At 44.1% G+C, this 15,542-nt stretch overlaps 1 protein-coding gene across 5 annotated transcripts in view; it reads right to left on the bottom strand.

Moving 5' to 3' along the window:
* The window catches only part of snx25 (sorting nexin 25), a 369,244-nt gene that overhangs the window by 125,979 nt on the left and 227,723 nt on the right, over positions 1-15,542 (bottom strand). For all 5 annotated transcript variants that reach the window (XM_072515885.1, XM_072515884.1, XM_072515886.1 and 2 more), the window contains one exon: positions 5,041-5,111. In XM_072515885.1, coding sequence (XP_072371986.1) covers positions 5,041-5,111 — 71 coding nt within the window. The remainder of the gene's footprint in view (positions 1-5,040; positions 5,112-15,542) is intronic.

The raw sequence follows: 15,542 nt of genomic DNA, 5'->3' as shown, positions 1-15,542 counted from the left end.
GTGAATCCGCGGAAAGCGACAGGCCCCGACGGAGTCCCTGGGCAAGCACTCAGAGCCTGCGCAGACCAGCTGGCGTGTGTATTCTCAGATATATTCACCACCTCACTCCTCCGCTCAGAGGTTCTCACCTTCTTCAAGAAGACCACCATATTACCAGGACCAAAGAAGAACAAGGTAGCCTGTCTCAATGACTACCGACTGGTCTGTTATCATGAAATGCTTCGAGCGGCTAGTCATGATGACTGCCTGCCTCCCAGACGTTCTTGATCCACTGCAGTTTGCCTATCACCGCAACCGGTCCACAGCGGACGCCATCTCACTGGCTCTGCAATCAACACTCGAACACCTCGACAACAAGGACACTCATGTAAAACTGCTGTTCATAGACTACAGCTCCACCTTCAACACCATTATCCCAAGAAGACTAATAACCAAACTCTGCAATCTTGGACTTGACCCCTCCCTGTGCAGCTGGATCCGCGACTTCCTCATCAACAGACAGCAATGTCAGGATAGGCAACAGCACCTCCTCCACAATAGTCCTCAACACCAGAGGCCCGCAAGGATGTGTGCTCAGTCCTCTACTGTACTCCCTATGACTGTGTGGCAAGATTTAACTCCAACTAAATCTATACGTTTTCGGATGATACGACTGTGGTGGGCCGCATCTCAAACAATGAGGGACTGCAGGAGGGAGATAAATCACTTGGTTGCATGGTGTACAGAAAACAACCTCTCTCTAAATGTTGGAAAGACCAAGGAACTGATCACCGACTTCAGGAAGTGCAGCACGACACACACTCCCGTCTGCATCAATGGCTCCGAAGTTGTGATGGTCGATAGCTTTACGTTCCTGGGGGTCACCATCACCAACAGTCTGTCCTGGTTCACTCACGTTGATGCAACAGTCAAGAAAGCCCAACAACGTCTCTACTTCGTACGGAAGCTAAACAAATTTGGCAAATCTGCATCGACTCTCACGAACTTCAACAGATGTACCATAGAGAGCATCCTATCCGGCTACATCACAGCCTGGTATGGCAACTGCTCGGTCCAAGATCACAAGAAACTGCAGACTGTGGTGAACTCAGCCCAACACATCACACAAACTTGCCACCCCCACATTGATTCTGTATACACCTCTCGCTGCCTCAGGAAGGCAGACAGCATTATCAGAGACCCCTCCCACCCAGGCATTGCCTTCTTCCAGACCCTTCCATCAGGCAGAAGATACAGAAGTCTGAAGACTCGCACATCCAGACATAGGAACAGCTTCTTCCCCACAGCTACAAGACTCCTCAACGACTTCCCCTCAGACTTATCTGCTCCCTGTAAGAACACTATTCACGCCGCCCTATGCTGCTCTTGCTCATGTATTTGCTTTGTTTGGCCCCTTGTTCTGCACTGTAACCATTCACTGTTTAGTCGATGTAGCATTTGCCAATGTTCTCTGTTGATTATTCTTCTGTCTACTATGTACGTGCTGTGTACGTTACTCGGCCGCGGAAAAAAAGTTTTCACTGTACTTCAGTACATGTGACAATAAATCAAATCAAAATCAAATACAAGAGAAGATGAAGTCTCCATAGACCCTGATGACCACAGGCTGCTTTCCTCTTTGAAGGGAGAGCTGGCTGGTGGTAATTTAACATGAGGATCGCCACACCTCAGGCGAGGGGCAAGGTTGAGAAGGTGAAGCCTTCATGAATAACCTCAGCCGGTACGGGAATTGAACCCGCGCTGCTGGCCTTGCTCTGCATCATGAACCAGCTGTCTAGCCAAATAAGCTAAACTGACCCCCAGCCAGCCAGGGAATACTTAAAACTACCGTTGTTTTCCTAATATGTGGTAAATCGAATTATCCCTGAAAATTGTGAGATGATGCATTTTGGGAGGGCTATCAAGGGAAGGGGATACACAACAAACAGTAGGACATTAGGGGACTTTGGGGTGCATGTCCAAAGATCCCTGAAGGCAGCAGGTCAAGTCGATAAGGTGGTTACAAAGACATATGGGATATTTGCCTTTATTAGCTGAGGCGTGGAATATAAAAGCAGGGAGACTATGACGGAGCTGTATAAAACGCTCGTTAGGCCACAGCTAGAGTGCAGTTCTGGCCACACACTATTGAAAGGGTCCAGAGGAGCCTCCTGGGCTGGAGCATTTAAGCTATGATGAGATGTTTTTTAGGTGGAGGTTGTTTTCCTTAGAGCAAAGGCGGCTCAGGCGGAACGTGACCGAGATGTACAAAACTATGAGGGACTGATAGATTGGTGATTTATTGATTTATTCATGGTTTTAGGTGCTAATTGAATGCATAGCTAAAGAGGGAAATTATTAAAAGTGAGATTACAGTAATTGTTTCAGATAATGAATTAACTATTAACTCTGGTGTCTTGACTTGAAATTTAGACATTCCTTTCGTGAATGTTTCATATAATGAATCGAAATACAATAAGAATGTATCAACTAATTAGTTACAGAAAGGTCTACGGCCAGCGGTGGCATGAGAAACCTATTTTCCTGAGACTGTGCACGTAGACGCTGAGCTAACTTTGATGGACACCACTCAATTTTAAGTAACGGCCAATGTTTGATTAATAAATCATCCTCTAAATAACAGACATCCATCTGAACAAACCAGGAGGTCTCAGCTGAGAATTAGAAACCAACGAGAGTAAATGAAGGATTAGACCATAGATAAGGATTCCCTTAAAAGTAGGACCTCGTGGTCACGGTCTCGTTCCTGAATTTCTGCGTTCATGAATTCTTGAGTCATTTATCCGTTTGTTTTAAAGTGATTTCTTTATGCATTTATGGTTAATGCTTTTTTGCCATGTATTTGACCCGTTTATGTATTGTTTGATATTTTGTTTCTAAGTTTTGATTCAGTTCATATGCGAGTGCATTAAAGTGAATAATTAGCAATAAAGTTGTATTTGCCACACCTCCAATCAACCGGACAATCGACTCTTATTAGAAGGGAAAACAAGAGACCCATAGGAACACAGAATAAACTTTTCTCCTCAGTAGAACCATAGAATTTACAGTGCAGAAGGAGGCCATTTGGCCTATCGAGTCTGCACCGGCTCTTGGAAAGAGCACCCTACTTAAGCCCACACTTCCACCCTATCCCCGTAATCCAGTAACCCCACCTAACCTTTTTAGACACTAAGGGCAATTTATCATGGCTAGTCCACCTAACCTGCACATCTTCGGCTGTGGGAGGAAACCGGAGCACCCGGGGGAAACCCACACAGGCACGGGGAGAACATGGAAAAGAGGGATTAGAATGAGCAGCTAGTTTCTTTTTTCCTCTTCTTTTGGCTGGTGTAGACATAACGGGTGAATGGCCTCTTTCTGCATCGTAACTTTTCTGTAGTTCTATGGTTCATGCAATTCAAATGTTTACTGAGTAACCTCAGCACATTTAGGCAAGCTATTCTTGGACCTGTCAATATTAACTACTCTAATACACCAAATTGCAAGGACCTTTGCGTGGTTTCTGGAAAATATAAATAAAAGATGAAGGGTCTGTCCATCTCCTCAATTGGCATATGAAAGTTGTCTCTTCAATGATTTGCTGTTAAGACTCATGGTCAGTTATAAAACACCAACATTTGGGTCACCACTGCCTGTGGAAAACATGCATAGAAGGCAGACAAGAAAGGAACTTGCTGGAGGCAGTATTTTGAAAGGTTTTCAAGATGTAAATCAATAAGCCACAAGTGGTGCATCTGCAAGATAACATTTCCAGTAAGACAACCGCATGGAGGGATGAGAAGTACATTGTTAGGGCAGGACTACATGTGACGGGAGTGATCTAAACAATACATTTAACATTTTTTCTTTAGTTCCCACAGATCTCTATCATTCATCCCTCAAGTCACATCTCAAAATAACCAGAACGTATTTCCAGTGCTCTCTTCTATGCAGCGACTAATGGGCATGAACTCTTGACTTATTAGGCAATGATGCACTTCAGAATCAATCCAGCAGATGGTCTGTAAATACTGATACTGTTTAGGAAGTCTATTTTCAAGCAAAGGAAGTAACTACATGCCAGAGATATTTTACCACCTCCTAACACTAACTGCTATCAAAAGATTGCCATGCTCTAGTCTAAGCTTTAAACATCAGCAAAGAGAACTGTGTTATAGAAATGATAGGATACCTGCAGTGCAGGTGGCCGTTCGGCCCCTTGAGTCTGCACTGACCCTCCAAAGGAGCACCCCACCCAGGCCCTATCCCCTTAACCCCATGTTAACATGGCCAATCCACCTAACCTGCACATCCTTGGGCATCTGTGAACAATCTTCAAGTTAGGTCTGTCAATAGAGACTGTGTTGACCTGGTTATCAATTTCGACACTGGCATTCACTTGAAAACAACAGTGAAATCAATTTTAATTTCCTTCGGGCAGTATTTGGCAGTCGACAATTCATTACAAAAAGTGAAATAAATAAATAAACTCAGTTCAACCACAGTTATCGATGTGGAATGCAGAAATGAAACTATGGGATGCACCAATTCTCCCACGGTCTGCTCTCCGGTGAATCACAACGCAAGCTGTAGTGACAACGGGTCAGCAGAATTTACCGGCGCAATTTGAAAACAAGTAACCCAAAAAGGAGAAACAGCTGGCCACCCATCGCAGTTCTGACGATAATTGGTCACTCCTGCTGGACTGTTCGTGGCCAAGGGCACAGTCACCTCACTAGTGATGGTGTCTCACAATAGAACAAGCTACCAACACACAAACGGCAACCAGGTGCCAGCCACCATTGCCTGTGAAAATCGAGTAATAGTCACCATCTTAAGGGTTAGAGGGTGAAGGGGAATAAACTGAAAGTAGGTATGGGAAGAGAATGAGAGTTAACTACATTGACATTATCTTCAGTCACATTGCACAAAAATAAAGAGGCGCTAAATCAGCTGCTGCACGAGAAATAATGAGTACAACCAGACTGGTTGCAAGGGATGCTGCGGAAGGAGTATAGTCATGGGGAGTACTAAAAAGGAACACAGTAGAAAGCTTACCTTTTGGTTTCTTCATCTGAGGTAAGCTGCTGATTGTAGTCGCCTGAATAATTTCAACCACAATTTGATACCTGTTTGAGGGAAAGAATTTTGAATTCTTGAGTCCGAAGAATTATTTGCATTCACAATTTCTTGACATTTCTACAAAAATACACAGTAACCATGGCAACTACAGTATTAGAATTCTGGCTCTCAACTGAGAGACTCGCATTTCAATGCCCTCAGTGGATTTTAGACTCAGTGAAGGTTTGATGAAGTCTTTCTGAAATGCTGAGAGGGTTTGTTTATCGGGAAGATAGGGTAACTTTTTCTACTGCTCTGTGAGTCCGTAATCAGAATGCACAAATTTAGGATCATCAGCAAAAGGTTAGATCAATTTTCTTTCACAAAGAGTATCGTTAGGACACTGAATGCCCATCAGAAATGATGGCTGCAGCAAAATCCATACTAGCTGTTAAAAGGGACAGAGATAAATATTTTATAAATACAAATTTAGAAGGACATCGAGAAAGAACGGGGATTATCTCTTTCAGCATAAGTGAACAAATAGACCTCTTATGTTGTAACATTTGAGGATTTTAGCCTTGTGGACGGATGTCACAATGACATTATTTTTATGACTGATTAAGGCAAGTTATTTAATCTTTTTGTTGACTCCTCACAATATTCAACTATGCCTTTGTTCAACTATTCCTTAGATCATAGAATTTACAGCACAGAAGGAGTCCATTCGGCCCATCAAGTCTGCACTGGTCCTTGGAAAAAGCACCCCAACCAAGCCCACGCCTCCACCCTATCCCCATAACCCAGTAACCCCATCTTGCCTTTTTGGACACTCAGGGCAATTTATCATAGCCAATCCATCTAACCTGCACATCTTTGGACTGTGGGAGGATGTTATACGTTTTAGTTGCTGTGAAATGAAGAGTCTAAAGTTCTTGTTCCTTTTCACCAAACACCATTTATTTCACTTCCACAGCCTCTGCACAAAACTCTTGACAACACAGCACCTGACAGAGGCCACCTGAAGCCCCTTTACATATCAGTGTCAATTAATGGATACTTAACATAAATGAGACAACTAATTGCAATGTCTCTTAACCCATTACTGAACAGTCTCCTCTTCCTTGGAGAAAAAAAAATAATTTGGTGAAAACAAAATTTCAAGAAACTCAACAAAAAAAAACTTTTTGTTTGGACGAGAAAGAAAAAAAAAGTCACAGAAACAAGCGCCCTTCATTAACAATATCCAAAAGTTTCTGCAAACTCGCCCCTCTTTTCGTAAAACAGTCTGACAGTTGATAGCTCCTGTCGACCCATTTAATTTTTGTTATTTCCCCTCTGTCCAACATCTGCTTCAAACTTGCGATGTCTATCCGTAACCTCTTTTCATTGACACATTTTGTAGAGTGCACATTTTCCCACAGGGATTTATTATCAATGTGACAGTCAATAGGTATATTACCCAAATCCCCTAATCCCAAAATTTCTGTCAATATCATACTTATATAAAAAGCCATATCCACCGCCTCTACAAGGCTTAACGTCTCAGCAGCCAAAGTGCTTTTTACCACTCTCCTTATTTTCTTTGTTTCCCACACAAGTGGGCAACATTTACCATTGTTCCCCAAAAGGAAAATTATAAAACCTCCTGCGCTTGAAACCCCATCACATAAATTTGCGTAGGACGCATCACTATAAACTATGAGTTTCAAGTGCTTAAGGTCACCTAAAACCGGGAACTTCAAAACACACTCCTGCATTTTTAGTTTGGCCAACGCTTTATTTGCTCTTATTATGTCTTCCACTTTGGGATCATTCATTTTTGTACTCAACTCTAAGACATCAAAACTCACGTCCGGTCTAGTCTGTCTACCTAACCAGTTCAGTTGCCCAATTAAACTTCGCAGTTGTTCTTTTTCTATCTTTGAAACCATTGCGTCTTTTTGTGAAACTCGGCCACGACTAATTGCCATTGGGGTGATGCTTCCCAAATAAGATTGCTGACGTAAAGTTGCGCCTAACTTAGTCTGTCCAATTTCCAGTCCAATATATTTAAATGCACCGGAAGCCTGACTTCCAACCCTGAATTCTTTCCTCAAACCAGAGATTACAATAGCTTCAAAATCACTAGTCCCACGCCACAAAGAATCATCGACACGCATCATAAAAATGCCAGAAAGATTTCCTTTATAGTGCCAGTAAAACATTGCAGGATCTGCTTTCAACTGGCAACAGCCTAACTTTAACAAAACTGACATTACCGAAAAATACCAGACTCTAGATGCATCATTTAATCCATATACACATTTGTTCAACTTCCAGAGTACCCCTTCTGTGTTAGCTGCTTCTTTAGGAGGACGGAGAAAAATGTCTCTCTGGAGCTGATGCCCCTGCAAAAAGGCAGCATTTATATCTATAGATTTGCATTCCCATGCCTTTGTGGCTAATAGAGCCAAGAAGATCTTTAAAATAACCTTTCCTGCTGTAGGTGAATCTACCCTTAAATCCTGATTTTCTAAGTTTTCTTCAAATCCCCTTGACACGAGCCTGGCCTTTGCCTTATAAGTTCCATCTGGAAGAACCTTTTCCGTGCAAATCCATCTGTGGGATAGAGCTCTTTGTCCCCTATCCGGTACTTCCGTGTATACCCCAAATTCACTCCAACTATGCAATTCTTGCTGTTTAGCTTCTTTAATAACTTTTTCATCTAATTTATTTGAAGCCACCAAAATCTCACGTGCATGTGGGCTTCTACTCCTATTAGTATTCGTAGTCTTACTCATGTTCCGAGATCTTGACAAACTATGTCCCCTCTCCCGCCTGGTATCTCGTTCTGTACTGCTAGATCTTTCCCTTCTGCTGTGGGATGTCCTTTCAATAGTTCTCGACCTTTTCCTGCGGACCTGTTCACTATCCGATGTACTATCTGAACTGGCACTGCGTTTCTGTGCCCTCCATTTTTGAACTTTGTTTTCCCAATCCATTGTCTTGACTCCTTCCCCTGAATGCTGTACATTCAACCAATGTTTATACTTTCCAGTGGCCTTCCCTGCTCTACTAATAACAGTTGCATCCTTCCATTGACTAGACCCTTCAGGCAAATATGTCACTTTTGTACCAACTTTTGGCAGTTGCCCGTTTGGAAAAATGGCCTGTTTTAATTCACCAGAAGTGTTGTGTTCCTCCATGGAAACCCTGTCTATATCAGTTAATTGGTCCTCATAGTTCTGTAACACGTGTACCAGATGACTCTGGTTCCTCGTCATGTCTGTCTGCTCTGTCTAAATTTTAAAATTTGTAATCTGTACCCATTATCCTTGATGAATGGACCCTAACACTTTGATTACCATGTTGCAAAATAATTGTTTTACCATCTAGCCTATGATCTTCTCTGGGCCTTTCCATTCATTAGAATTGTCTCTCTTATAGTATACCATGTCTCCTTGCTGAAAAACGATATCTGATGGCCGTACGTTATGTCTTAAAGCTCTGCGAATTCTTTCAGAGACTTCTGCTTCCAAAAAACTTTTCTACTGCTATGTAATGCATTTAAATGTTCAGCAAAACCAGAGCTAATTGTAGTCCCCACCCAAGCTGGAGGCTGGTCATCCAAAATGGATGGAATTTTAGGATTTCTACCAAACACTAATTGATAAGGACTATAGCCCCCAACCATCTGCAATGAATTCTTTGCATGTACTGCCCATGCTAAAGCTGAATTTAGCCTGCAAGTTGGTCGATCTGCCAAAATTTTCCGAAGCATGTCATCGATGACAGCATGATTTCTTTCACAGACACCATTACTAAATGGACTTTCTGCAGCCGTATTCATAACTCTGATATTCATGTTTTCACACATATCCCTAAACTCATCATTAGCAAATTCTCCCCCATTGTCCGTAAGGAATTTTGCCGGTGGACCCATTCCTGTCCCTAACCATTTTTCCACGATTTGATCCAGAATTACTCTCTTTTCTTTACTTCGTACAATTGTTGATTTGACTAAATCTGGTTGCTAAATCTACAAAATGCAAAATAAATATATTATTTGCTTTATCCCACATCTTAAGGTCCATGGCCACAATGTCATTAAAATCCCTGGCCAAAGGTAGGGTTACTATCGGTCGTGCTGGTGTCCTTCTGTACTTCCTACAAACTTCACAGCGGTCATTAACCTGTTCTATCAGTTTAGTATAGTCATCATCCCTTGCCCCTGCATCCTTTAATAAAATTTTCAGCCTCCGAGGAGACGGATGTGCAAAGTGCCTATGCAGTTTTAATACCACAAGCTTTTTATCAGCTAAAGTCCCATTTTCAACTGCAATTAACACATCCTTAACCACTCTACTTGAAAAATTATTTGTCAGTAATGGAATACAATAGTGTCCCGACTGTGTAAATTGTAAGTGCACCGTCTTTCCAAAACTGTTGCCTTATCCTGTTCCATATTCAGTTTCATGTGTGCTTTCTTCATCGACGGTCTGCTCAGAAGCAAAGGTATCTCACTTGATACAACATCCGTGCTAATGAAATGATTCACTCCGGCAATATTGCAAGGGATCACCACTCTTTTCAGCGACTTCAGAGTATTATCATCCTCAAACCTGAAACTTGTGGAACTTTCAAATTCCTTAACCTTGTTACGATTTTCAGCATTCAAAGAGTCCAGGTAACATTTTAACCAGTCAATTCCACACACAGTAGATGAGCAGCCACTGTCCAATCCAGCACAGTTGAAGGATTCTGCAACCAACACCCTCATTACCAGCGTAAAACTGCTTGTCAATAGGACAATGCCTTCTTTCTGGTCACTATCTTTTTCCTCTTCTGACTCTTCAGTGTCATGTGTCGCTTCAAACACTCTATCATAACGAGTTGGACAGTTGAAAGCATAATGGTATTGAGAGTCACATCGAAAACATCGATTTATCATGCCCCGTGCATTTCTGGGGTTCATCTTCCTATTGTAGGTTCTAATTGGGTTTCTGTCTTCATAATTTCCTTGTCTCGGTCTCCGTCTATAGTCTTGAGCCCTGTTCGTAGCCATACGATTTCGCCATCCTGTTACTAGTGTATCTTCCATATTCTGCCTTATTGCAGGCTGACCTATTTGGGTCATCAGAATCAGGTTAGTGACCGCTGTGAAGTTTGTAGGAAGTACAGAAGGACACCATCGGAATCGAATGTTTCCCCAGAAACTTTTGTAAAGCTTTTGTCATCTGTTCGAATAAGGTATCCTTATCAGTAAACTGAACTCCTGTCAAAACCAGAAGCCTATCCATGTTGCTCACTCTAGCACAGTCAAGTAATTTAAAGGCCAACACAAACTGGAAATTCCAGATTGTGTTTCTGCAGCCTTTTATATAGTCTGCCAAATTCCATTATTTAGTCTTCCATGGAGATATCCTCCATTTTCCGGAACTTATCAAAATCCGACCATGCTTCATACGCACTTAACAAGTCATCTTTCTTATAAATCTTCTCCATATAATGTAATAACGTCTCCAGACCTTCTTCTGAGTCTAACTCTTCCAATTCCAGCTCAGAAAGCACTTTGTTTCGGATTTTACTGCCATATGGTAGAGAAAGAGCCAATGCCATACCTGGTTTTCTCTTTCCCAAAGCAGTTACTTTAGTCCACATAACTACTGCACTTCTCCATTGGTCGTACGATTCCCTTTCAGACAATAAGGGAGGATAGTCATATCCAGCCATCTTTATCCTGGGTTCAGTTTTTCCTTCTCACTCACTCCTTGGTTTGATCAGGAAAAGTTGTATCTTTCAAACCTTCACATTTGCACAGCAACCATCCTCTGGTACCACTGTTATACGTTTTAGTTGCTGTGAAATGAAGAGTCTAAAGTTCTTGTTCCTTTTCACCAAACACCATTTATTTCACTTCCACAGTCTCTGCACAAAACTCTTGACAACACAGCACCTGACAGAGGCCACCTGAAGCCCCTTTACATATCAGTGTCAATTAATGGATACTTAACATAAATGAGACAACTAATTGCAATGTCTCTTAACCCATTACTTAACAGAGGAAACCGGAGCACCCGGAGGACACCCACGCAGACACGGGGAGTATGTGCAGACTCCTCACTGACAGTGCCCCAAGCCAGGAATCAAACCTGGGATCCTGGAGCTGTGAAGCAACAGTGCTACCCACCGTACTACCATGCTGCTTCTTCAACACCCCTCCTCTGATATCACTGGCTTCACAGGGTTCCATCCTATCTTCACAATGTTGTCAATACAGCTGCATAAATGGCTATTCTCATCAGATGAATATAGACACCTCTAGAGTCCCCAAAATCTATCCATACCATCTTCCCATCAGTTCCTCATCTCACACTGTCCCTCAATGATGTAACATGGAAGCAGGGTTCCAGCTTGCCTTTAGTTAATTCCAGCTATCAATTTTGATCATCATTATCACAATGTGGTGTACGATTACCTGGCGTTAAGTCACGTGGGAATCAAAATTTCTTCCAGCTGAACGTCAGAAAAATAAACGTGCTTCCTGACTAGTAATTCCACACCCCTCCTCGGCCATTGGCTCATGACCATGACCATAAGTATCAGCTTTGGCTCTATAGGTAACACTCTTGCCACCAAGTCTGAAGATTGAAGGTTCATGTCCCACTCCAAGACCTGAGCACAAAAATCTAAGTTGACACTCCAGTGCAGTACTGGCGGAGTGCTGCGCTGACAGAGTGCTGCATTGTCAGAAATGTCACTTTAATGATGTGTTTAAAATGGAGATAGATAGGTTGTTGATTAATATGAGGATAAACGGTTTTGGGCAGAAGGCAGGAGAATGGGGATGAGAAACATATCAGCCATGATTAAATGGTGGAGCAGACGCGATGGGCTGAATGGCCTAATTCTGCTCCTATGTCTTATGGTCGCCGTTTGCCTTAAATGTTAAAGCGAGGCCCTATCTGTTCTCTTAGGTGAACTTGAAAGTTCCCACAGCATTATTGGCAGCCTGGCCAACATTTGTCCATCAATAAACATCACTAAAACACGCTACCTCATCATATTGCTGTTTGTGAGAGTTTACTGTCTTTCCTGCCTTACAATAGTGACCACATTTCAAAAGTGTTTAATTGGTTGTTAAGTACTTTGGAATTTCCACAGGTATTTAAATGTGCTATATAAATTCAAGTCTTTCTTTCTCTCTCAATCAGGTTGAATGAAGCATTGGAGTCCAGTTCAACTCAGAGTTGAGTTTCAAACACCATGTTCTATCCATCACCAAGGTGAGTTATCTTCACTCCTTCCCCTACACCACAGCAAAAAGTCTTGATCCAGGATTGTGTGGTCTGGAAGCCTCATTATTCCATGTCCTCTTATCTTTTTCCCTCAATAAATTCCAACATATTTGCAACTTAACCTCACTTACCCTATCCTTCACTAACTTCCAATTGCCCATCCTTTGCATCTTCGATAAAATAATGAATTGCAGGATTTCATTTAGACTCGTTCTCTATTCCTCAGTGCACTGAAATTAAATTCCTGGTGCTCAACTTAACATCACTCTGTGGGTATGTACTACTGCCTTGCATCTCCTACCACAGCCTTAGTGTGCCAATACTGGTCCTCCACATATCTTGCCCCTCAACTGATGGCAGACTCTTCAGCCATCATCTCTCTATTCAAATCCCCTCCACTTACTCAACATGGCTGTGGAGCTATTCCTTATGATGTTTTCTCTGAAGCGTTGTGAAATACAGCAGTTTTCTAAATTGGGATCGTTGTGTAGCCTCACAGATCTGCGGCTTACTGTTTCATTTATGGCCTGAATTTTAATATTCTAAGCATGTAAATTTTTGACATTACCTTTGTTGTTCACGCAATGGATGGTTCAATTGTTTATTTAGGGGATTTCAAATTAAATGCCAATTTGTAGACCCTTCCATTGGTTTTGATAAAAGGGCAGAAATTTTACAAATGTCAAGTGTACATCTGCCACCAAACTTAACCTTGACCCCAACAGAGGTTAATAGCGATGCAGTGGCAGACATTTAAAGGATATTTCAGAATGTATAGAACAGATACATTCCAGCTAGAAACAAAATTCCAAGGGGAGGAGCCACCAACCGTGGTTACCTAAAAAAAGTTAAAGACAACATATAATTGCGCAAAGGAGGATGGCAGGTCAGAATATTGGACAGAATATACAGAGTAGCTAAAAGTGGGAATAACATTAATAAGGAGGGAAAATTCAAGGAAAGAAAGCTAACTAGAAATATAAAAATGGATAGCAAGAGTTTCTATAGGCACTTAAATGACAAAATTGTTAACACAGTGAGCACTGGGTTTTATAAAAGGGAGTCTGGGGCATTAATAATGGAAAATAAAGGATTTCCGGATGCGGCGATGCGGAGCTAAGCCGCACGATTCGGCAGCTCCCGCGATCACGGACTTTCAGGCTCTCCAGAGGAGACCCAACGGGAATTTTTTGAAGACGTTCCGTGTGGGAAGGTGAGAGTGAGGTCTCCCTTCACTGTATATGGAACGGACAAGAAGTGAAACGGCTAAAAAAAGCGGCGTTGGAGCAGCGAGAGAAGCGAGGGAAGAAAAACAAGATGGCGGCAGCCGGAGATAAAGTGGAAGGCTGGCCGGAGCAGCAAGAGTTTATCAAGCGCTTTTTGATGAGCTGACGAAAGAGATGCTGGCGCCTATGCTGGCGGCGATTGAAGGATTAGGGGTGACCCAGAAGGCCCACGAGGTAAAGATCCAGGAGGTGCAGAAAAAAGTTAATTGGAACGAGGATGAGATCTTGGGCCTGGCGGTGAAGGTGGAGGCGCACGAGGCCCTGCACAAAAGGTGGGCGGAAAGATTCGAAGACCTGGAGAACCGGTCGAGGAGAAAGAATCTTCGGATCCTGGGTCTCCCTGAAGGAGTGGAGGGGGCCGATGCCGGGGCATATGCGAGCACGATGCTCGAGTCGCTGATGGGTGTGGAGGCCCCTGCGAGGCCTCTGGAGCTGGATGGGGCACATCGGGTGCTGGCGAGGAGGCCCAAGGCTAATGAGCCGCCAAGGGCGATTGTGGTGAGGTTTCACCGTTTCACGGACAGAGAGAGGGTCTTGAAATGGGCCAAGAAAGAGCGAAGCAGCAGCTGGGCGAATGTGGAGATCCGAATTTACCCGGACTTGAGCACGGAGGTAGCAAAGAGGATAGCGGGTTTCAACCGGGTTTCAATAGGGTTGCTGCTGCACTGGCCGAGGGGGAATTGGACACAGAAGAGGTGGTCGGGGCAGGGGTCCCCCGTCTGGGGGACTGGAGGGTGAGGGCGGCGCGGGCACGGGACTGGCCTAGAAAAGGGGACGGCTAGTCGGCAGGGGGGGGGGGGGAGCCCCCCCAATCCGGCTGATAACGTGGAATGCGAGGGGCCTGAATGGGCCGGTAAAGAGGGCCCGAGTGTTCGCGCACTTAAAGGGACTGAAGGCAGACGTGGTCATGGTTCAGGAGACACATTTGAAGGTGGCAGACCAGGTCAGGTTAAGAAAGGGATGGGTAGGATAGGTATTCCATTCGGGGCTGGACGCGAAGAACAGAGGGGTGGCAATACTGGTGGGGAAGCGGGTGTCGTTTGAGGCCAAGAATATCGTAGTGGACAATGGAGGTCGATACGGTATGTTGCAGGGGATGTGGGTGGTATTGGTAAATGTATACGCCCAGAACTGGGATGATGCTGGATTCATGAAGCGTATGTTGGGGCGCATTCCAGACCTGGAGGTAGGAAGCTTGATAATGGGTGGGGATTTTAATACGGTGTTGGACCCAGCACTGGATCGCTCCAGATCTAGGACCGGAAAGAGGCCGGCTGCGGCCAAGGTGCTTAGGGGGTTTATGGACCAGATGGGGGGAGTGGATCCGTGGAGGTTTGCCAGGCCGCAGGCCAGGGAATTTTCTTTTTTCTCCCACGTGCACAAAGCCTTTTTTGTTCTGGGCAGGGCGCTGATCCCGAAAGTGGAGGGAACGGAGTATTCGGCCATAGCCATTTCAGATCACGCCCCGCACTGGGTGGAACTGGAGTTGGGAGAGGAGAGGGACCAACGCCCGTTGTGGCGGTTGGATGTGGGACTGCTGGCAGATGAGGCGGTGTGTGGGAGGGTGCGGTGGTGCATCGAAAGGTATCTGGAAGCCAACGACAACAGGGAGGTGCAGGTGGGGGTAGTATGGGAGGCGCTGATGGCTGTGATCAGGGGAGAGCTAATCTCCATCAGGGCTCATAGGAAGATAGAGGGCATGGAAAGGGAGAGGTTAGTGGGGAAGATTTTAAGAGTGGACAGGAGATACGCAGAGGCCCCGGAAGAGGGACTACTTAGGGAAAGGCGACATCTCCAGACGGAGTTCGACCTGTTGACCACAGGGAAGGCAGAGGCACAGTGGAGGAAAGCGCAGGAGGCGACGTATGAGTATGGGGAGAAGGCGAGCCGGATGCTGGCACAACAGCTCCGTAAGAGGATGGCAGTGAGGGAA

This window comes from Scyliorhinus torazame, chromosome 9 (assembly GCF_047496885.1).
Source record: "Scyliorhinus torazame isolate Kashiwa2021f chromosome 9, sScyTor2.1, whole genome shotgun sequence".
Taxonomy (NCBI): Eukaryota; Metazoa; Chordata; class Chondrichthyes; order Carcharhiniformes; family Scyliorhinidae; genus Scyliorhinus; species Scyliorhinus torazame.
The sequence above is the reverse complement of the archived record's forward strand: the minus strand, read 5'-3'. Positions and strand labels throughout refer to the sequence as shown.